This window comes from Mesoplodon mirus (genome assembly GCF_964341445.2).
Source record: "Mesoplodon mirus genome assembly, chromosome: 8".
Lineage (NCBI taxonomy): Eukaryota > Metazoa > Chordata > Mammalia > Artiodactyla > Ziphiidae > Mesoplodon > Mesoplodon mirus.
Window position 1 is genome coordinate 11883864 of NC_138984.1, and position 22042 is coordinate 11905905.

Sequence of the window (22042 nt, forward strand, 5' to 3'; positions counted from 1 at the left end):
TCAGCTTCTGGTTTGTCAAAAACTAAAGAAATGCAAAATCAGAATTTTAAGAAATCCTGCTATTTTAAATGTTTATATTTTAAAATTACTATTGTATATTTAATGAGTTTCACTTCAGTCCTTTTAGTGTCTCTCTTGACTGTATATATAAACTCACTGGAATATAACATCAACATCCTAAATGTGAAGTACCAGCCAAATGCCCACCCATCCTCCACTTACTTGCTTCCTCTCTCTACCCTCACTGGTGAATTCCCACCATAATGCACCAGATTATCCAGGGAAAGTAGGAAATACCTACATGCATCTCTCTCAAGTCACTCAGAGCAAAAAAGCCAAGTTTTACATTAAACTGTATGTACTGTTAAAAGGTCTCTAACTTGATGGCACTTGTGGTTTCATACAATATTTTCGAGGAGTTTAAATTCCAAACAGCTTATAGGGTTCAAGTTCATTTTCCCACAGGCACAGTAACTACCGTGTAGACTACGTTGTCATTGTGGCCAGGTTTTCTAGGATTTTCTCACTGCTTTATCATTGTTCTTAAAATTATTTTGCACATTTGTATGAATGTTAAGAAGACCATAACTAATAAATGATGTGTTTTACAATATGTTGCATTTCTTAGAATTCACCACGTAGGTGTTCAGAGTTCTTAGGGAAGGCATTATGAGGTGTGGGTGAAGAGCGCAGTTTTGGAGCCAGGATGTCTTGGATTTTTATCTAGACTGTGCCACATAGTAGCTTCGTGACCTTAGGTATGTTGCTTATTTACCTGAGCCTGAGTTTTCTTCCCTGTAACCTTCTAATGACAGCACACACACACACAGGCTGGGTGGGAACATTCAATCATAAAGTACTTAGCACGAGGGCTGATGCATGATAAAGCATCCAGTAAGTGTTAGCTGTTATCATTTTGGCTTAGTGTTATTATTTCTTTTTCCTTGTGGAATGTTTGCAGGGTGACTGAATGAAGATTTAGCAAAAAACCAAAACAAAACAGTTTTTAGAGCTGTGAATGTGCCCAAGAAGAAAAAAAATATTAAACCTTTAGGGCAGTGGTTCTCTAAGTGAGATTCCCCATGTCAGCACCATCAGCTTTACCTGGGCACATGTTAGATATGTAAAATGTTGCCCCACACCCCCAGACCTACTGACTCAGAAACTCTGGGCTCTAACAAGCCTGACAGATGATTGTGATATGCTAACGTCAGAACTGCAGCTTTCCAGTGGTGCTTCTTAGTCCTGGCTAACATTGGAATCATCTGGAGAGTTTAAAAAATTAGTAATGCCTGGGTTCCAGCCCCCAGAGATTCCTTTTTAATTATCTAGATGGGGTGCTGGCAGCAGTATGTTTGAAAAGCTCTGCAGATGGGTTTATTGTAAAATCAAGCTTGAGGGCACTGCCCGGGCCACATCCTATACCAATGAAACCAGTATTTCTGGAGTGGGACCCAGAAATCAGTATTTTTATAACTCGCCTGGATAATTCCAACGTGCACTCAAGGTTGAAAGTCACTGCCTCAGTGCCTCTAGCAATCCTGAAATTGTCCCCTTGAGTAGCAGACACTCTGGAAACCCAGCTGGCTGCAGTGTAGACTGATGAATTAGTGTGATGTTAAGCTGAGTGTGAGGAACACACCAGGACCTCTCCGCATGCCACCTGTGGCCAGCTCCTAGTAAGAAATGGCCCAAAGATTGCGAATCCTGTGAAGGTCACCAAATGATCGCTGTCACGGCCCATTTTCACTATTTCATACTTATTTTGCTTCCTCTGAGATCCCATTCACTCACTCATTCAGGCATTCAGTCATTACCAAAAAGCATTCTAGAAGTTTTCACAGTGAACAAGACAAAGTCCCGTCTTCACGGAGCTGACGTTGGACGCTTGAACACACTCCATAACATTTCAGCGTATTGTCAGAAGGTCATCCAGCTCGAGATGGCAGAAGGACCTGGTTCAGAAGCATTTGAATCCCTCACACAGGTGGTGATTCTAATTTCAGGTGAACCTGGGCCCCCTGCAGACGTGGATGCTTGCCCCCGAATCCCGGGGCTTCCTGGGGTACCAGGCCCAAGAGGACCAGAAGGCGCCATGGGGCTCCCCGGAATGAGAGGCCCCCCAGGACCAGGTATGAGCCTCACACTGATTGTTCGTTACTGGCAGCATAGATTGCTAAAACGAAAATCTGGGTGTTAGCTACATAGTTTTTTGGTGTGGAGCCTAAACAACTAGTGGGGATGAAGCAGTGGAAACCTCCTTCCCCTTAAACATTTTCTCTACATCTGTCCAAAAGTTTAATCATGTAGTAATAGGATCGACATATCCCTTCTATTGTGATGGGGAACTCCTACTTTAATCATTTACTCTTGGGCAGCTTTTGGGCATGAGGTTGTGTGTGTGTGTGTGTGTGTGTGTGTGTGTGTGTGTGTGTGTGTTTGCGGTACGCGGGCCTAAGTCATGAGGTTTTGAAACCTCTTAGCACCACAGAGTAGATGCTCTGTGAGTAGTCATTATTAGGTGTTGATTTGACCTTGAGTTAAAAACAATTGAATTGGGACCCAGTGGAGCAGAACAGCCTACAGGAAGGGAGAAGGAAGTATATCACTTGGAAGAGGAAAAGGGAAGAGGGGGAGGGTCACGTTAAATTATGGCAAAGATGGCGTTGTTCATCTAACGGGTCTGAGCATTGCTCAGTCATTGTCAGGGTGGCAGGATTCGTATGTAAGTATTTAGACCAAACCATTCCTTTAAAAGGTGCCCTCCAAATGGTTTATTTTCTCTTCATATATCCCCATCTCATTGGGTAATTTACAAAGAGATTAGAGAGTTCAGGCTGGTCATCTGGAGATAACTTATCTTTTTAGACCAGTGGCAGTGCCTGTGATTCTAGATACCACATTCTAGAAACAAATGTGCAAACTAGCCTAAGAGGCATGAAACCATTCTTCTTCCTGGCTTTCCCACTGCCCAGCCGTGGCTTTGGCTTCTTTTGGTTCAGGGCCAAAGAAATTGGAAGTAAAACCGAATTTTGCACCACCTGTTTTCCTTGTGTTTCCCCAAACCCAAGTAGCTAAGGACCCAAGAGATGTCCCAGTCCGCTGGAGTCTGTGTAGTTCTTGGGTAGCATCCAGAACAGCTCTGGAGCCTTGTTTATGTTAGTATGGGGTTTTGTTGTTTGTATTTGCTGCATTGCATCTGCGTTTGTGCAGTCAGTTAACTGAGTGTGGATGGGAGCAACTTCCTTTAACAGCCCATGGGCGCTGGGAATTGAGAGTAGTTACTTTTTTTTTTTTTGACACTCTTTGCATGAATAAACCCTTAGTCAGGGCTTCCCTGGTGGCGCAGTGGTTGGGAGTCCGCCTGCCGATGCAGGGGACGTGGGTTCGTGCCCCGGTCCAGGAAGATCCCACATGCCGCAGAGCGGCTGGGCCCGTGAGCCATGGCCGCTGAGCCTGCGCGTCCAGAGTCTGTGCTCCGCGACGGGAGAGGCCACAACAGTGAGAGGCCCGCATACCGCAAAAAAAATAAAATAAAATAAAAAACAACCCCTTAGTCAGTCAATAAACTCGTCACTCAACCTTATTTTAAAACCAAGCTGCCTTGTTGTGTATATATCTGCAATATTGAGGGCTGGTCTCATCCCCCCTTTAAAAAATTAACTTTCAAGTAGAAGATGTGGCCTGTAATGGGTTTCTGCAAATTCATTTCAGAGAATACTCCCAGACCCCCTCTACTCTTTTTTTTTTAATTTATTAATTTATTTTTGGCTGCATTGGGTCTTCATTGCTGCGCGCGGGTTTTCTCTAGTTGCAGAGCACGGGGGCTACTCTTCACTGTGGTGCATGGGCTTCTCATTGCAGTGGCTCCTCTTGTTGCGGAGCACGGGCTCTAGCCGCACGGGCTTCAGTAGTTGTGGCTCGTGGGCTCAGTATTTGTGGCTCGCGGGCTCTAGAGCACAGGCTCAGCAGTTGTGGCGCACGGGCTTAGTTGCTCCACGGCATGTGGGGTCTTCCCAGGCCAGGGCTCAAACCATGTCCCTCTGCACTGGCAGGCGGATTCTTAACCACTGCGCCACCAGGGAAGTCCCCCAATGCTCTTTATAAAATGCAGTACTAGGTGTTGTGGGCAAGACAGATGTGAATGAGATGTGGGTCTCACAGCCTCATGGTAGACATAGCTGGCAGATCATAAGTAATTCTAAATAATGGGAAATTATAATTCGTGTTTTGAAGGAGTTTCAAGCAAAAGGCTTTAGGAAAACGGGATGGGGAGAGGTAATTCCAGCCTGGAGGATTGCGGGACTCCTAAGACCCCAGCAGGAGCTGGCATTTGAGCAGAGCTTGTAAGGAGAGATTGCACTTTGAGGAACCAGAATTGTCCAGCAGGGAGATGGCAGGAGGACAGTTGGGGCAGGTTGGCCTAATAATCCAGAAACTGAGAACCGGCTACATCTTTGCTGCTCAAAGTGTGGTCTGAGGACCAGTAGCAACTGATGCCACCCCCCAGACCCACCTAATTAGAATCTGCATTTTAACAAGGTCCCCAGAATATTTGTATATCCATTCAAGTTGGAGAAACCCTAACTCTATTATATGAATGCTGTCCTCAAAAGAGTCAGCTAAGAGGGATGCCTTCTTGAGTGACTCAGTCCTAGCTCTAGGTTAAAGTCACCTGGAGGGGCTTGAAAAAGTAATGATGTCCAGGGCTCATCCCAGACCAGCAAAACTCAGAGGGAGACAGGGCCCCGAGCATCAGTGTTTTGAGAAAGCTGCCCGGATGACTGTGGCAGGCCGCCAGGGCTGAGACCCATTGCTTCACCCCAGTATCAGTCGAGACCAGATAGGTGGTTGGGTTCACCCACTGTGGTGGCTTTGGAAAATAACCAAAGAAAGTGACAAAGAAAAAAAAATCAAATGGGCAAATTCTGCACACTTTAACTTAGTAGTTGTCTTGGGCACATACAAGATTCTCTCTGCATAGATTGTGAGCTTCTGAAAGAGGGCTGACTGTCTGTGGTCCAGGTGTGATCACCTGTCATCTCGAATTCCTCCTGACTTGGGGTCGGCTGGGCTTATCCAGCCACAGGTGGCCACAGAACGGCCGTCTCTGGCTTCCCGTGCCCTCTCCTTACTGATGTCATTGACCCTGCCTGCTGGCAGTGGGGACACCCCGAGGCCACCGTTGTGCCACAGAATGTGATTGTTATGTTAAAAAAAAAGTACACAGTCCTTCCCAGGAAGCATCACCCACTTTCCCCAAACCATCTAACAGTGTGGGCTGCACTCCTCTGTGGTCCAGCTTCCCTGGAGCTCCTTTTGGCCCTGCTGGGTACCCGCTCCCAACCCACTGCTTTCTACAGGGCCCCCTCTTCTCTGATACAGCCCCCAACCCGGATCCTGTTGTAAAGAACCCTCTTTGCCAGCAGTGTATTCCTTGCTCCCCTCTCCCTGTCTGCTCCCACTGGCCACCCTAGACGCGTTGGCCGTGCTATCCAGTTACTGAAAAGTGACAGGTATATTCTAAGGGTTTAAAGTGGCCCAGCCGTGATGGACTTGCGTCATCTGTCCTTTTCTGAAGGCGACTCTTTCAGCAGGGTGTGTGGGGCTGTAAAGACCACCCCAAGTTTGGTTGTGAAGGATCAGCTGCCCCTGAGAAGTACCACCTCCACTTAAAGTGACACTGTGGTTTTCTTCCTGTTTTCCCTCAAAACCTTTCATTGCTAAGCTGATTTTGTATCCAAGGGCTGCCGCTGAAATCTACATAGAGAAAAACGAAGTTCTGATTCTTTCCTACCCAGTATGAGTGGGTACTGGCCACACTAAGTAAAACTTGAGTCTGTTAAGAGCTCTCGATCACAGAAGGTCTAATGCTTTTCTACTCACACATCTCTTTTTTTTTGCCGTACGCGGGCCTCTCACTGTTGTGGCCTCTCCCGTTGTGGAGCACAGGCTCCGGACGTGCAAGCTCAGCGGCCATGGCTCACGGGCACAGCCGCTCCACGGCATGTGGGATCTTCCCGGACCGGGGCACGAACCCGTGTCCTCTGCATCAGCAGGCGGACTCTCAACCACTGCGCCACCAGGGAAGCCCCACACATCTCTTTGATCTACAACTTCTCCTTCCTGGGTGGCCCTCAAAGGCTGAGACTTCCTGTGATGAACACAGAAGTGGTTTCCATTCTGGTTTGAACTGTCACTGCCTAATGGACGTCCCCATGTCCTGTTGGGAGCGTTTATCTTCTAGTCAGCACGTGACTCTCTCAGAGGAGGGACTCCATCCGACATTGCTGGGCTTTTAGACGTAGGTCTGTTCTATGAAACAAGTTCCAAGTAGAAAGCTCTGGGCACACAACTCGAGTTAACAAAAGCCTTCCTTCCTGGCTCTCAGAAACGTCATTTTTTTTTTTTCAACAAGCAAAAATCAATTGTATTTCTATATACTAGCAATGAAAAATCTTTTTTTTTCCCATCTTTATTTTTTATTTTTTTTTGCTTTATAACAAATTTAATCAGTTATACCTATACATATGTTCCCATATTCCCTCCCTTTTGCGTCTCCCTCCCACCCTCCCTATCCCACCCCTCCAGGTGGTCACAAAGCAGAAACGTCACTTGCTGACAAGTTCCCTTTGTCTTCCCCTAAAGGGAGCAAAGCCTCTATTGTAACATCTGGCAGGGAACTCTTTCCCAGACGGGGCAGTGAGCTTGTCGCATGTCCATACTTGGGAAGGAACGTCTGCTGCCTTGTCTGTGATGTGTGCATTGCTTCGCTGTCTCATTAGCCCTGGGCAGCCCTTGCCAGGATCGCACAGTGGCCACGTGTTGGAATCATCTCGTTGGGTGGGAGACAAAAGAGCGCTCTGAGCTCACCGTGCGGCCCTAGGTTCCTTCCGAGATAACGGATATTCTCTTTGAAGCTGGTGGAAAGAGATGCACCAACTCACGTACCGTAGCGCCATCCAGGAAGAGGCTTCTGCCCAGTTAGGGGAGGGCGTCCCTCCCCTCCAGGGGAGGAGAGGTTTCCTTTCTCACTTACTGAATGGTGACCATGTAAGAACGTAGTCCAGGCACTGCAGGACATTCTGAGAGAATTTGTTTATGATCCAAGAGGAGACAGAGTGACATCAAAGCACCCCGAAAGCCAGGAGCACCCCCGACACCCACGCTGAAAGTAGTGCGACCAGCGTCGGGTGTAGGGGGGCGGTGGCTGCTGGATGTGGGATGAAAAGAGGAGGTTTGTGGGGGCCGCTCAGGCAGGTGATGTTAGGACAAAATGTAAAGGCAGTGACGTTTGGGGGGCGTGCACTTCAGATGGCTTTAAGGGTGCCTGTGTGAGAGCGGAGTCGAGTGAGACGTCTGGTCCCCTGAGTACGGCAGCCCCTGCGCCACATCCTCGGGTGGCCCCCGCTGCCTTGAAGAACACGTCCCGGCGTGGAAAAGAGGGGCAGCTACTGAAGTGAGCCCTCTTGGACTTAATGGTTGGTTTTAGGCTAATTTGTGGCAGAGAGAGGGATTGGACAGAGAAGAATGATCGAGAAAGGGAGAGAGGGAGAGAGAATAGAGGTAGAGAACGGCAGCCTTGAGGGACTACTGATTCAGGTAATTAGGGGAAGGGCTGCAAAGTCCCCCGCAGGCAGGGACCAAATCTGCTACCCAGACCAAAGGAGATTGTGGCTAATGAACTTATGTCTTGGGCCAAAAGGAGCCAGACACTTAAGGAACCGCTCGAGTCTCAGTGTGACGGCTGGCTGCCAAGGCCCCAGGGAACACGCCTGAGCCCTGGTCACCAAGCAGGGTCTGGAGATGGATGGCGCAGCCTCTGCCCTCGGCCTGCCAGGCCTGTTTCCTCACTACACGTGGTCAGCACCATGGCCTTTCTTAGCCTCTGTCTCCCCACTGGTAGCCTGGCATGTGGGAGCACCTCGTCACGTGGCTCCTGTGAAGACTGAATTGGATCATTCACATAAAGGGGTAGCACCTTGTAACCCTCAACAAAGAGCTGTTTTTAAAAATTGATGCCCTGGGCTTCCCTGGTGGCACAGTGGTTGAGAGTCCGCCTGTCGATGCAGGGTACACGGGTTCGTGCCCCGGTCTGGGAAGATCCCACATGCCGCAGAGTGGCTGGGCCCGTGAGCCATGGCCGCTGAGCCTGCGCGTCCGGAGCCTGTGCTCCACAACGGGAGAGGCCACAACAGTGAGAGGCCCGCGTACCACAAAAAAAAAAAAAAAAAAAAAAAATTGCTGCCCTTACTTTATATTTAACCTGACTCTCAACTAAATGCTATTAAGTTTTATTCATTCCTCCATTCAGGATTCCAAAAAATTATTCTTAAGGAAAATATTTAATTACAAAAGCCAGATATGTTCAGTGTTAAAAACAACAACAAAAAAAAACAAACAAAAAAACCCAACCAGGTCAAATATACAAGACTATGAAGAAAATGTGAAAATGTCTCACTCAACACCTCGCTGCTCTGGCTTCAGATCCTGACTCTGCCCATTAATGATTCATTGGCCTTAATTGATCAAGTTACTTGATCTCTTAGAGCCTCAATTACCCCCACTGCCAAGTGGAGACAGTATAACCCCAACTTCAGGTAGCTGCAGGGATGAAATGAGCCAATGCAGGTTGGTCCACATGGGAGGCCCAGGGCTGACACGAGGAATTCATGCAGTAAAATGCTAGCCCAGTGGGGGTCACATTGTTGTCATCACCACCATTGTGAACTTTCCTGCAGGGTGCAAAGGAGAACCTGGGCTGGATGGCAGGAGAGGCAAGGATGGCCTTCCAGGGTCCCCTGGGCCTCCAGGACACAAAGGTGACATGGGAGAAGCGGGCTGCCCAGGAGTACCAGGTAAGGAGTTTCGGTTTCTCTTCTTTTCCCTGGCACAGTGGATCTGAGACTGTTTACAAGATCCCCTGGCCTCTTAAGCATTTGCCTTAGATATCACCAGGCTTTAGGGAGACAAAGCAACAAGAACAGAACAGGCTGTGTCCTCCACACTGTAACTGATACTCGACCATCATAAAAACAGGCCAAGGCCCTGTGTCCATTATTTTCCCAAAACACTGTACATTAACCTAAAAGGCTCTGCCATTTCCACTGTTCACTTTCCCGAGGTAAGCCCGGCATTGGCTGTGTGACTGCCACTGAGAGGCTGTGCTGAAGATCTTAGGGACAGCGGGGGTGGTCTCACATCTACAACTGACTGAATCACTTGGCCTCTGGTTTTCTGAGTTCATTCATCTTAGCATACAGCCATCAATCAACTTATATAGAATACAAGGCTATTCCTTAAGAAAAATATTTGAGAGTGGGCCTTGGATGAGAAGAGAGACTCTACAGAATATAAATTTGAACTCTAACACACTAGGCAATATGTTAGGGCCCAAAGACTCCCAGGTACCCTCTCATCTTTGGAGAGTATCTATGTGGCAGTACCGGGTTACTGATGAGAAGCAGGTGAAGGGGTGGGAGAGGGGCTGAGGACGGGGCCCTGCAAGAAAACGGAAGCTGCAGACCAAAAGCAGCAGCTCAGCTTCTGCTCTGTAGAAACTGTTGCCATGTAGAAATGCAGGTTCAAAGTTCCCTCCACTCTGCTTTTCTAGCCGGAAATCATAACTCATCAAATCTTGGTAAGTCAAACAAAACACGTGAGCAGGATGCAGTCCACAAGCTACCAGTTTGTAACTTCTGGTTTACAGATGAGAAGAGCTGCCAGTCTTTTTTAAAACACCTTTTGATTTCAAAGTCTAACTTCACCTTTTGCTTTTGGCAATTAGAAGTAGCCACGGGCCTTCTTCCATGGGTCAGCCCTTTAGAGATGCCGAAGGAGAGGCTTCTGCCCACATTCTGTACAACCGTTCATTTCCCACCAGCCACTTAGAGTTCTAGAATTCGGCCCTCCTTCCGCCTCCCTCCCTCATAAAAGAAGAGCTACAAAGCCAAACATATGGATTCCAAGCCCTTGTCCTTTAGAATGGAACTGACGATATGGCAGAACAGTGGGACAGGTCTGGGAGGTGTAAGAAAGACTTAACTTGGAGATTCACCTTTTCAGAGAGCAGGCTCCCAGTCTAGTCGGAGGGGTCTGGGAGATCCTACGTGGGGTGTGTCATTCTAGTTCTTTTCTTCTCAGCACTTATCATTTATTAAGCATTTCACAATTTACCTTTCGATTACGCTTATTGTCATTTCTCTTCTTTGAGTAAAACGTAAGCTCTAGGAGGCCGGGGATTTTCATCTGTTTTTATGCTAATGTAAGACAAGCAGCTAGAATTTGCTTGGAACAGGTCCTTGCTGAATGAGTTGTTGGTGTACATTGCAGTTGTGTGAGGGGGACATTTCTTTCTGCTCCCTGAGTACTTAGCACAGCAGCAGACAGGGGTGGTGCTAAGAATGCTTGTTAAACTGAACTCGCTAAATGGCCTTTATTTATTTGTGTTTCTTTATTCCTCCAGGCCCTCCTGGGCCCGTGGGGGATCCTGGGCCCGAAGGGTTTGGCCCTGGATACCTCAGTGGCTTCCTCCTGGTTCTCCACAGTCAGACAGATGGAGAACCCACCTGCCCCGCGGGCATGCCCAGGCTCTGGACCGGGTATAGTCTGTTATACCTGGAAGGACAGGAGAAAGCTCACAATCAAGACCTTGGTACGTAGCTGGCATGTGGTCACGCAGGTTCATGGCTTAAGAGCAAAACTTTTGGGTTAGTTGTATGGATTCATCAACATCTTAAATGATCACTCATCTATGGGATTTTTTTTCTTTTTCAACTACCATGCTAATTCTCAACTAATTCTGTTAAACCTATGATCCTGAGAGGTGCCAAAGAAGCTCATTCTGGCTATAGTTATTATTATCTGACTACTTATTATGAGTTAAAAAAATAATTCTTCCTCCATAAGTTAAGGGTAACTCTGATATAAAGTGCAATTTTTATTTCTCAGTGTGAATGATTTGATCAGGATATGGTTGGTTCCTGCGTTTAGATGTAAAATGGTACCCTGGTGGTTACATGGTGTGGCATTAGCCAGCATCAACTCCTCAACCTACGCCAATTTTTTTTTTTTGCGGTACGCGGGCCTCTCACTGCTGTGGCCTCTCCCGTTGCGGAGCACAGGCTCTGGACGTGCAGGCTCAGCGGCCATGGCTCACGGGCCTAGCTGCTCCACGGCATGTGGGATCTTCCCAGACCGGGGCACGAACCTGCGTCCCCTGCATCGGCAGGCGGACTCTCAACCACTGCACCGCCAGGGAAGCCCTCATTTCTTTTTTGTGGTGGGAATAATTAAGATCTAATCCTTAGTAAATTTGATGATTAGGATACAACATTGCTGTCTATGTTCATTCCGCTGTGCATTAGGTCACTAGGACTTATTTATCTACTAGTTGCAAATTTGTACCCTTAAGCAACATCAGAACTTTATTCAGGGAGTTATCCTTGGCACTACTTATCAGTTTTCAAGAGTGGATTTGTGAGCCGCAGGAACTGATTTTTAAGCCGAGGGTTGAGTCCCCCCACCCCCTGGGTGCTGGCACTCGTGGTCTCCCCGAGATAGTGGTGGCTGGAGTGGTGGGTGCAGGAGGGCTGTGCCCACAGGGACAGCTGGTGTTGAGGTGAGTCTCGTCACGGCTCTCATTGGGCTGTGACACCCCACCCCCGTCTGTAAGGGTGGTGAATGGGTGCAGGCCTAGAGGGGCAGCTACTTACGTGTGTACCACGGGTCACCTCCCCTGCCCTGGTCTAGCCAGAGCCACCACCATGGCCTCGCTCTGCAGAGCTTTGGGAATAAAATCCAGGCTCCTTAACAAGATGGACAGAGCCCGCATCCTTTGGTCTCATTTACCTTGGGACGCCCTTGAAACAGACCCAGACCCGCTCTCCCCACCTTCCCCGCAATGAACTTCTTTGAGTTCTTTGAGCTCCATGCCCTCCTACTACCCCCGGCCCTCGTTACTGCTGTATAAATAGGCCTTGCCTTTGAAGGGTCACCACCATCTCCAGACCCGGCCAGATCTTTTTCATAATTCAGGTCCTAGCATAGAGTCACTTCTTACAGCCATCCTTCTTGTAAGTCCCAGTGCCTGCACTTCTCCGGACTTGTGCTGCTGTGTTCCCAGGGCCCGCCTGCCCCTCCCGTTCCCCCATCACGCCGGGCTAGGAGCTTCTTGAAGCTCTCGGGGAAGAGCTGTGCTCCCCTCTCCCTCCAGCACCCGGCCTACTGCTTGGCTCCCGAGAGAGTGATGCGTGGCCGAGGGAACGCGGGCTGGCCCCTGAGACCGCGGAGGCGGCGCAAGTGGCCGGGGGCACGCCCTGCTCTCGCCGCCATAGCAGCAGGCTTTGGCCAGAGCCTCCCGACGCCAGACCGTGTGCGCACAGATGGGCCATGTCGGGGAGGCCGCGCCTACGCCCCGCACACCACGCTGCTGCCTTCCCTCCCAAGGTCTGGCGGGCTCCTGTCTCCCCATGTTCAGCACAATGCCCTTCGCCCATTGCAATATCCACCAAGTGTGCCAGTACGCCCGGAGGAACGACAGGTCCTATTGGCTGGCGAGCACCGCTCCGTTGCCCATGACGCCGCTCTCGGAGGAGGAGATCCGCCCATACATCAGCCGCTGCGCCGTGTGCGAGGCCCCCGCGCAGGCTGTGGCCGTGCACAGTCAGGACCAGTCCATCCCGCCGTGTCCGTGGGCCTGGAGGAGCCTCTGGATTGGGTACTCTTTCCTGATGGTGAGCCCCTGCGCACCCGCCGTCCCTAAGCCCCCATCCGTCCGGACTGGACCGTAATTCTGAGAATCCTGTGCAGACCGGATGGCAGTAGGACACGGGGTCACGAAGGCCACCACAGACTATGGCCTGAGGAGATGCAGGGCCACTCTTTTTTCTTATTGTCCATGATTTAAAAAAAAAAATTTTTTTTATTACTTTGGTAGAATTTGGAAGATAGGTTTGCATCAGCCCTCAGCGAAAGTGGCTTAATGTGTGCACACCCATCACGTCTCCCACGCCTCCTTTCCTCAGCAGATTGTAGTTTCTCCCTCCTGGGATGATTTTCAGGGAAAATGTAAATCAGGCCCAGACCTCGGCTTGTCACTGGATGGGTAGGGGGTTGTCTGCAGATGTCTGAGCCCTAATTCTCTCTTGTTGTCCGGGTAGCACACAGGTGCTGGGGACCAAGGAGGCGGCCAGGCCCTCATGTCACCTGGCAGCTGCCTGGAGGATTTCAGAGCTGCACCGTTCCTTGAATGCCAAGGACGGCAGGGAACTTGCCACTTTTTTGCAAATGAATATAGCTTCTGGCTGACAACTGTGAGACCTGACCTGCAGTTTTCCTCAGCACCCTCACCGGCCACCTTGAAAGAAAGCCAAGCCCAGCGCCAGAGAATCAGCAGGTGCCAGGTCTGTGTGAAGCATAGCTAGAGGACCCACCGCTTGTCATCAGGTCACCAAGAGAAACTTGCTAGGAGGCTAAGGCATCCTAGGCTGTGCTAAGAGATTCAGTGGTGCTCATCTTGGACTCCTGGTTTAGCTGTTCCTTCTGTTTCGATGTGGTTATTCCCACAGTACTGTAATCCCTTCCTCTCTTTGGGACAGATTCAGCAAACACTACATGTATGGATTTGTTTGGACCTACCAACCTAGATGAAACCCAGATATTCTTAGCTCGCTTTATTTAAAAGTATGCTAATTCAGGGGAAGGCGAATAGATGATAAAGGCCAGATTACAAATTACATTACTGAAAACGTCATTCATTGGTTAATAGCAACTCAAACAATTGAAGTCAATTCCTCGATAATACAGTGGGCTTCTGGATGGATTTTACAGGAAAAAATAAATAGGCCAACAAATGAAACTAGAAAATAGAGATTTCCTACATTTCAAAATGATTTCCTCTGTAATCTATTTTTCCATGCACTTTAATTGTAAAACTATGACCCACGGAGATTAAACAAAAATCCACACAGCCAGCCTGAAGAGTTCATTTCAAAGCAGAATGAATCATTATGCCAGGAAGGACCACGGTCGCTGTATTCCAGAGATGCGACATTAGCATAAAACACATCACAGATGAACATAAAACATTAGGTTCTCTTCTGCATTTTTCAGAGAACAGAAATGCCTGCTTTGGCAACCCTTTGGAAAAGTAGCAATTATGGAAAAAAGTATGTCCAGTAAGGGATTAAGAGCCGAAAAGCTATTAATGAATATTAAGGCAGCGATTCACAAGAATTGACCCCCCACTGCCGTGAACTTCCAAACAGACCGCTTTTGCCCAGTTGGGGTCTGGCTTGTCTTCCAGTGTGCGTGCTAATGGGACTGGAGCCACATGGGGCCATGTTCACATAAAGCATCCTGTTCCCCTCCCTGGGGGCGCCTGCAGAGCTGCCTCACAGAGAGTGCCCGCAACGGACACTTTCCCTCCATCCACATAATGGCATCTCGTATGGGGAAGTGACAGAGCTATCATTATGCACTTGGGAGAAAATTAAGGGCCGACTTAATTAAACTTAGGTAAGAAGATTCATTTAAGTCATCATCACCCCATGCCCCCAAAAGACCTAGCACTCTTTTAAATGAAACAAAGACAACCTACAACTCGAATTTTATGTTCCTGTTATTGGTTTTTACAGGAGTATCCTGCTTTTCTAATCTTAAAAACATTCTTATATTTTATATCAGTCAGTATTAGAGCAAAGCGGCAGTTTGATATTTGGCATTAATATTTTCTGAAAAAGCTTAGAAAACAGGTCACTTTATAGTGAGTACTTTTCTGTATAGCAAAGGATAGGTTTTCTATTTTGCAGGGAATTCAGTGGTCTAATCCTAAAAATTAGAAGGTTTATTGGAAAAGATTTTTAGGAAACTTGCCTTCCTTATTTAAAGAAATGTTTATTCTAGAGAAAACTGAAGAAATTTCTCATGAGAAAGTGACATTCATTTCAGTGCTCATTTTCAATGCACTTAATAATTAAGAAAAACTCAATTAAAACTTTGTTTATGAGAAATACTTTTCTTGGCAAACGTTGATTGGGAGTGTGCACTTACATGCAGAATATATTTCAAATGAATTTTGCTCTGGGGTGTCCCCCGGATGGCAATTTATTTTAAGGCTACTTCCTGGTAAGAAGAAAAAATATACATTTTAAGAGGAAATATTGTTTTGATGTACCAGAATATTTCCTAGTTCATTTGACCCATTTATTAATTTTTTTGAAACTCTCCTATGGCATGCTAAATATTTGATATTGAACCCAATTTCAACCTTGTTTATAATTACAATTTTGTTTCCAAAAGTTTTATCATATATTACCAAAATTCAAGCCTTCTAAAAATTCATCATGTTCATTCATGAAATTGGTCCGAGAACATTTTCTGGGAAGAGGTAAGGGTGATCGATGGACCATAGGAAACATATCTTGCTTGCTATTTTAAACACCTTAACTTTGGTATTAGAATTATCTTAATAAGCTGGTCAAATAAATTTTGAAGAAAACAGCCTGAATTAAGTGGGCACGTTCCTCCACAGTGAGTCCGGGATAGTGTAGGAGACTGATTTCAAAATACTGATATCACAAGAGCCCTCTCTAAATGCAGCACAAATGCCACCTGCTGCTTTCGAAAAATTATTTTAAATGGTTGAAAAAGCAAAACAATGGAAAAAATACTATCTTGGATTAGAAGATCCTGTTATTTTAAGCCATCATTTTCTTTACCTGGTTACATATCACTGTACTTTGGACTATCCTTTCTCTCTGAAGGATGAAGAAAGCTTTAAAGTTATTCTCCTAATCCATTACTGGTGATCATCCTTATCAATATCTTCTTCCCAGAAGCCCCTCCCCCAGCGGGTTGATTGGAAGGCCCAAAGAGGGTTGCTCTGGGTCGTGAGCTGAGGGACTAGATGTTTCCTTCTGGGTTCTTATCCTCAGTGAGTGGAGCCCAATCCATGCTGCCAGCTGGGGGGACCCATTCGTATTCCCCATATTCCGTCCCTTCTCAGATTCCCCAGACCTCAACTTCAGTCGCCACTTCCCGTGGATTGCTACCTTCCTCTCCAGCCTCTCTGCACCTGTCTAAACATAGCCTTTGTCTTTCACCTCTACTCTTGTAGTAGACCTCTCCCAGCTTCTGCCTCCCGTTTCAAATTCCCGTCGTCATTTCTCTAAGTTGCAAATTTGATTTTGTTATTCCTTGGCTTAAAATCCTTCAATGAGCCCACTGCCTACGAAGTCCAAACGACTTCCTGTGAGGTGAAGGGCCTGTAGGAACTGTCCGCAGCTTACCTCTCTGCTCCTCGCAGAGGTACGCTCCTATCTCTGTGACTTCACTCCTGCTCCTTCCCCCAGTGATGTCCCCTGCAGATAAGTTTACCTGGCAGACGACTACTTATCTTTGGACTGAATTAGCCGGTGGGGAGGAGTGTGTGAATTTCTCCAGGACGACTTGGCCTCCTTTCTGCAGCTCCCAGTACAGTTCGCGGGTCTGCTCACTCTCTCCTGCTTTCCCCACTGCTCCTGTGATGTCTCATCCTGCTGCCTTCCTTCTCTAGCTAAAATGTAAGCCCACAGGGCAGGCAGTATGCTTTGCTCATCGTTGTATGCCCTGGGCCTACACAGAGCCGAGCATGTTATTGACCCTTAGTTCTTTCTTCACTGACAATTGCAGCATTAGGCATTAGATGTTCAGCTCTGGGTATAGGGTTCTCATCACCAAAATGGTTACAAGTATAAACCATTTCTTATTTCAAAATATTTTAGTGTGACAACCTATCTGCACACCCACAATCTCCTCTTACAGTTATTGACGGAAAGCCGACTGATAAACTTTAACCATCGCCCCCTCCTGAAAAATAGCTTACTTTTCCATGAACTGAAATTTCAGAAATAAGAATTGAGAGATGTGACAATGAGAGAAGACTCTACATGGAAATGTGATAGGACTTAACTCATGCTATAATCTGTATTCCCTCATGATTGTCAAAGCGTCCTAGTATAAAATCACCTCTACAGAGTTGTGTACATGTTATTGGTGCTTGGGAAAAGAGGAACAGAGTGGTCCACTAAAACTGGATTTTATCAAGGATTTTATTTTGAGCCTCGTAGAGCTGATAATAAAGCAAATCGTTCTGTTTTCCAGGAACTTACATTAGATTTGTGCTTCTCTCAGCTCACCAGACTAATATGATAATAGTTACTTTTATTTGGTGTGGCTGCAAGAATAGTGGAAAGACGTGCCTTTAGAGTTGGTTGAATCCAAGTTTCAATCCAGCTCTGTCACTCTCCAGAGGTGTTACCCTGGGTGAGTTACACCAACTCCCTGAGCCTCATTTTCCACATTTACAAAGTGGGACATAACACCTACTCTTGCATTGAAAATTAAGTTAGATTCTATGTCCAGCACATAGCAGACCTTGTATATCTATTATGGTCACATCTTCTATTTAAAACAAGCCGTTTAATATGAGAAATATTTCTTGGGATTCTTTACATAGTAGAATTAACATAAGGATTCTCACAGGGCATATAAATTACTGTCTAGAATTATTTATACCAGGCCAATTCTTAATGTCTTTGGGAATGCTATTTTATTTCAATTCTCAAAGTTATTGTACCACACACACAAAACTCAGAATTTCCTGTAGGGTCATTATCAGGAAGTTCTGCAGGGAACAAAACAATTGACATTAAAAATCAGTACTCTGCAACTGTCACTGTTATTATCTGCCAGAGACTCTGCCTAATGCATTCTCGACCACCAAGGCTGGCTGCCACATCTGTGTGAAATGCTTGAATTTTATGGTGCTTAAATATTTAATGATTCATAGGAAAAAATGTGAAATGTGTCTGATAAGTTGCATCCCTTTCTCTAACCTAGGGTTGTAAAGTTAAAGACTTTCAACATGTAAACTTTGCAAGATGCCTGACCTGCTACTGACATTGAAATCTTGTATTACAATTTATAATATCACTTATTATGTATAAAAATTCTGTGATGACCTCCAAAAACAACTGTGTTTTATCTGGTGCATTAATTTTCTTTCAAGCCAAAGTGAGTTTACTACTTAACCTACCTTGTAATACAGCCTACCTTGGGTCTGGCTCAGTAGGGAAAACAGGAAAGGTTACACATGGTAGAGGTGTGATCTGCAGATGGGAAGAGCATGAGTAGAGTGTGGAAAGTGACCCCCCTTGGCTTGGGAAAGCGTGGGATTCTGACGCTCCTGGAAGCACTGTCCTGTACACAGTGATGGGGTGGGGTAGACATGAAACCAGGCCTCAGGGCCCGAGGGGTCCTGCAGCAACCTCTGCTGAGTTGCATGCACCCTCCAGCATGGGGCAGAGACCCCACGGGTCTCAGCTGTCCCATTAGTTGAACCACCTGTTTCACAAGGTTGCTGTAAGGGTTAAGAGTAAGAGATGTAACTACAAAGAGATATAAAATGTAAGGTACTGTTACTGATGACCAGAGTAACTGGAAGTTAGGGGTCTGTGATGATTATATTTTTATAGCCCATGCACTGCTGAGCACAGGGATGGCTTTAGTGCCGATAATTCACAGGTAATATTCACCTATTTCATGAAGTAACTCTTTTTAAGTAGGAGGGAACTTCAGTGGTATTTGGTCCAACTTCTCAACAGAAAAATAATGCTGTTTAATTAACATGTCTTGAGCACCTACTATGTGACAGAAACTGTATGAACCCTGTTATAGGCTCTCCCCTCAACCTCTCAACTATCCTATTTTACAGACGAGGAAACTGAGGTTTGGAGAGAATGAATAACTTGCTCAGGGTCACACGGTCAGCACCCACTAGAACTGGAACCCTGGTCCATCAGTCGCTAAAGATTGTATTTTACCCACACCATTGCCTCCCATACTATTGATTTCATTACATAATTCTCTTCCCAAGCAGCAATATGTATTACCGCCCAATTCAATGATTTCTACTAGCAATGTTTCAGTTTTCCTTGATAAAGTATAAATCGTATGTTCCAATCTGCCAGTTCATCTGAAGATCTAAACAAGATGTCAAGATCACTCTTTCCTTGCCCCTAACTATTACAAAAAAAAAAAAAAAAAGTTAGCACAGACACATCAAACACACCTGCAAAAGTACAGTGGCCAGATTTGGCGGTACCCATAGGGACTCCCTAGTGATACTCTTTGAATGTCCTGGAATCTTGAGTTTTATGCACTACGTTGCAGCATTTGTGACGTGGGGCATGCCTCAGACTGACACAGGGGGATGGAGACCTCTCCCCACCATCTGGTGAGCATGCTGTCTTACGAAGTGTTGGGAAAGGCCTGGATTTTTCTATTTCTATGGACAAAAGCTTTCTTTCAAGTGATTCTTTCCTGTGATTCAAGAAAACACACACACCCACACAAACCCTCAACAATATCAAGCAGCAACAGGTACCTCTTTTCATGTGTGCCACTGGCGATGGTATAAATGAGCTTCTGTTTCAATCCACAGACGTTTATTGGTTTTGACACTCCAGACAAAGCATTGTTTCAGGTACTGTGAAGAGATACACAGTAGCACACTCAGGGCTCCTGCCCTTGTGAAGTTTACAATCTAGAGAGAGAGTCCTCTCACTGAAGGATAACGAGCAATTCTAAGTGGTCTGTGGTAACTGTGACGGACACTATAAGAGCGGATCATTCTGGGTTGTGGTGTCTGACGGCAGGACGGGGAGACTCTGGATGGGCAGAGGGAGAGGCAAAGGTTGCTTCAGTTAAGTCACAGGGTCAGGAAAGCTCACAGCTTGGACGGCGAGACCAGTTAGGAGCACAGACTCTGTTATGGATAAGGGGGGATGAGGCTGAAGGGCTGGCTGGAGCCCCGAGGTTGAGGCAAATGAGTTTGACCTTTATCCTTTGGTAACAGAGAGACAATAGGAGGTACTGAGATGGTGAGTGGCGTCGCAGAAGTAGGTTTTGGAAGACAGCGGGCAGCGCTGTGTAGAACCGAGTGAAGAGGTATTTTAAGTATTGAGCAATGTTCTGAGAGATTTCAAGGTCCTTCTAAGCAGGGAGTCTGTGACTCTGAAATGAAAGCCTAGGGGCAAAAAAAAGGAAATGACTGCAATAATCCATGGGAAGGGAAAGGAAGAGATGATAGGTTTGTTTTGTTTTGTTTTAATGACTATTTGATTGACTCTCCCAAGATGAACTGGGACTGGGAGGTCAGTGGCCAAGTTGGCCACACCCTCTCTGTTTTACTGTCCTTGTTTGGTGGTGGGTCTCAGCCCTTTAACTTACTCCCCAGGTGGCAGAATGTGTGACCAATATGTAGACTGGCCCCGATTCTACAAACACCAGCCATTTACTGCCTGGGCCTCAACAACAGACAGCTTAAAAGGACAGAGGAGCCTTGAACAATCATGTACAACTTTGGAATCACGGGCGCTAACTACTTTCAAGGTCACGAAGAGGAAGCAATTTAACTGCTCCCTCATCTTGAGAACCAAGGAAAGATTCTGAATTAAGAGGTCTCATAAATTGACTAACCACAACCAAAGTGTGGGGATGTTTAACAATCAGGAAATTACTATTAAAAGTAAAGAAACCAAATTGAAAACCAGCTCTAAATGCTTATTTCCTATTAGAGACAGTCGAATGCACTGGCTTTTGTCTTTCTCAATCCAATTCCAGTTTTTTTGGCATAACTTTGGAGATTCCTTCTTGTAGGAAAAAAAATAAGATGGATATTGAAAATAATAAGCACTGGTTACAAGCAAGCCTATTAACTGAACAAAGTAATTATAGTAATTTCCCAAACACCTTTACTGTTGTGCTAAGATAACCGGTTTATATTTGTGACAAAAATGACCTTTCCCACATCTGTAAAGTTTAGTGATGTTCTACTCCGTAAATAAAGAAGGCGTGCATGTTACAGTTACACATCTGAAATTCAGTTCTGGTGTCTTTATATCTGACAAGTAAAACAGAGCAAGGAGCTACTATTATTGGATTCAACAGCAGCAAAAAATATATATATATATATACTTCCATATATAGTGGTTGGACTTTTAATGCATTGAAAAAGCACTTTGGAGAAGCTAACATTTAATAAGCCCCTACTGGGAGCCAGGGGCCAGCCTTTGGTGGCAGGGTTGAGGCAGAAGTGTAGAGTTGACAAGACACAGGCCTCATCCCAGAGCCATTCATAACCCGTGCTCCCATGCAGAAGGCACATCTTTCTACAGTTGTGCACAAAAAGTCATAGGGCAAGGTATAAGTGTTATAACAGAATTATCTTTACAATGTGCTATGAGAAGATGGCATGTTAAGAATGAGTTTACTCCGGGCTTCCCTGGTGGCGCAGTGGTTGAGAGTCTGCCAGCCGATGTAGGGGACACGGGTTCGTGCCCCGGTCCGGGAAGATCCCACATGCCACGGAACGGCTGGGCCCGTGAGCCATGGCTGCTGAGCCTGCGTGTCCGGAGCCTGTGCTCTGCAACGGGAGAGGCTACAACAGTGAGAGGCCCGCGTACCGCAAAAAAAAAAAAAAAAAATGAGCTTGCTCCCAACAGAGGTCATGGGAAACAAATTCGAAGAGTTTGGGAGAAAAGAGGAATGACATTTAGCTTGAACATTTAAATTTTAAAATGTTTGAAGCTACAAGACTCAGAGATACAATTCATACTATAAACATGCTGTGCGTAGCTTTATATCAATCATAAATTAACCCAGGGAGCTCAGGTAACACCGTGCCAGCTGGCAGGTCAAAGTGCTCCCAGGTCTCACGTGATTTTCTTAGCTCATGTACATGCAAGTGGCAAAGCCTCTCCCAGGTCAATTCAGATTAGGAACCGGATACAAAAACTTCATAGTTGGTATGCCCCAAATTTGTCAAATGTATACAAAGACTGAGAAAGCAATATCCCCCAAATGTTAACCCTGGGTACCTCTGAGTGGTGGGGATACAGGTGATTTTTCAAAATCTCACATGTATTTTTTTGTATTTCTGTTTATATTGTAAATTTTATCAACGGATACACAATACTTATTATTGAGTCCATTTTCCTGA

At 46.2% G+C, this 22042-nt stretch overlaps 1 protein-coding gene across 2 annotated transcripts in view; it reads left to right on the forward strand.

Moving 5' to 3' along the window:
* Positions 1 to 20747, forward strand: part of COL4A4 (collagen type IV alpha 4 chain) — a 130696-nt gene extending 109949 nt beyond the window's left edge. The window contains exons 43-48 of one of the 2 annotated variants that reach the window (XR_014294856.1): positions 2007 to 2132; positions 8742 to 8858; positions 10466 to 10654; positions 12448 to 12734; positions 13161 to 14517; positions 20259 to 20747. Coding sequence is in view for 1 of the 2 variants with exons in the window: in XM_082630478.1 (XP_082486604.1) it covers positions 2007 to 2132; positions 8742 to 8858; positions 10466 to 10654; positions 12448 to 12734; positions 13161 to 13424 (983 nt within the window). In the remaining variant the exon portion in view is untranslated. Of the gene's footprint in view, positions 1 to 2006; positions 2133 to 8741; positions 8859 to 10465; positions 10655 to 12447; positions 12735 to 13160; positions 18001 to 20258 lie in introns of those variants that run through there. The other variant, XM_082630478.1, reaches the window with a different exon arrangement.
* Positions 20748 to 22042: the final 1295 nt, after the last annotated feature.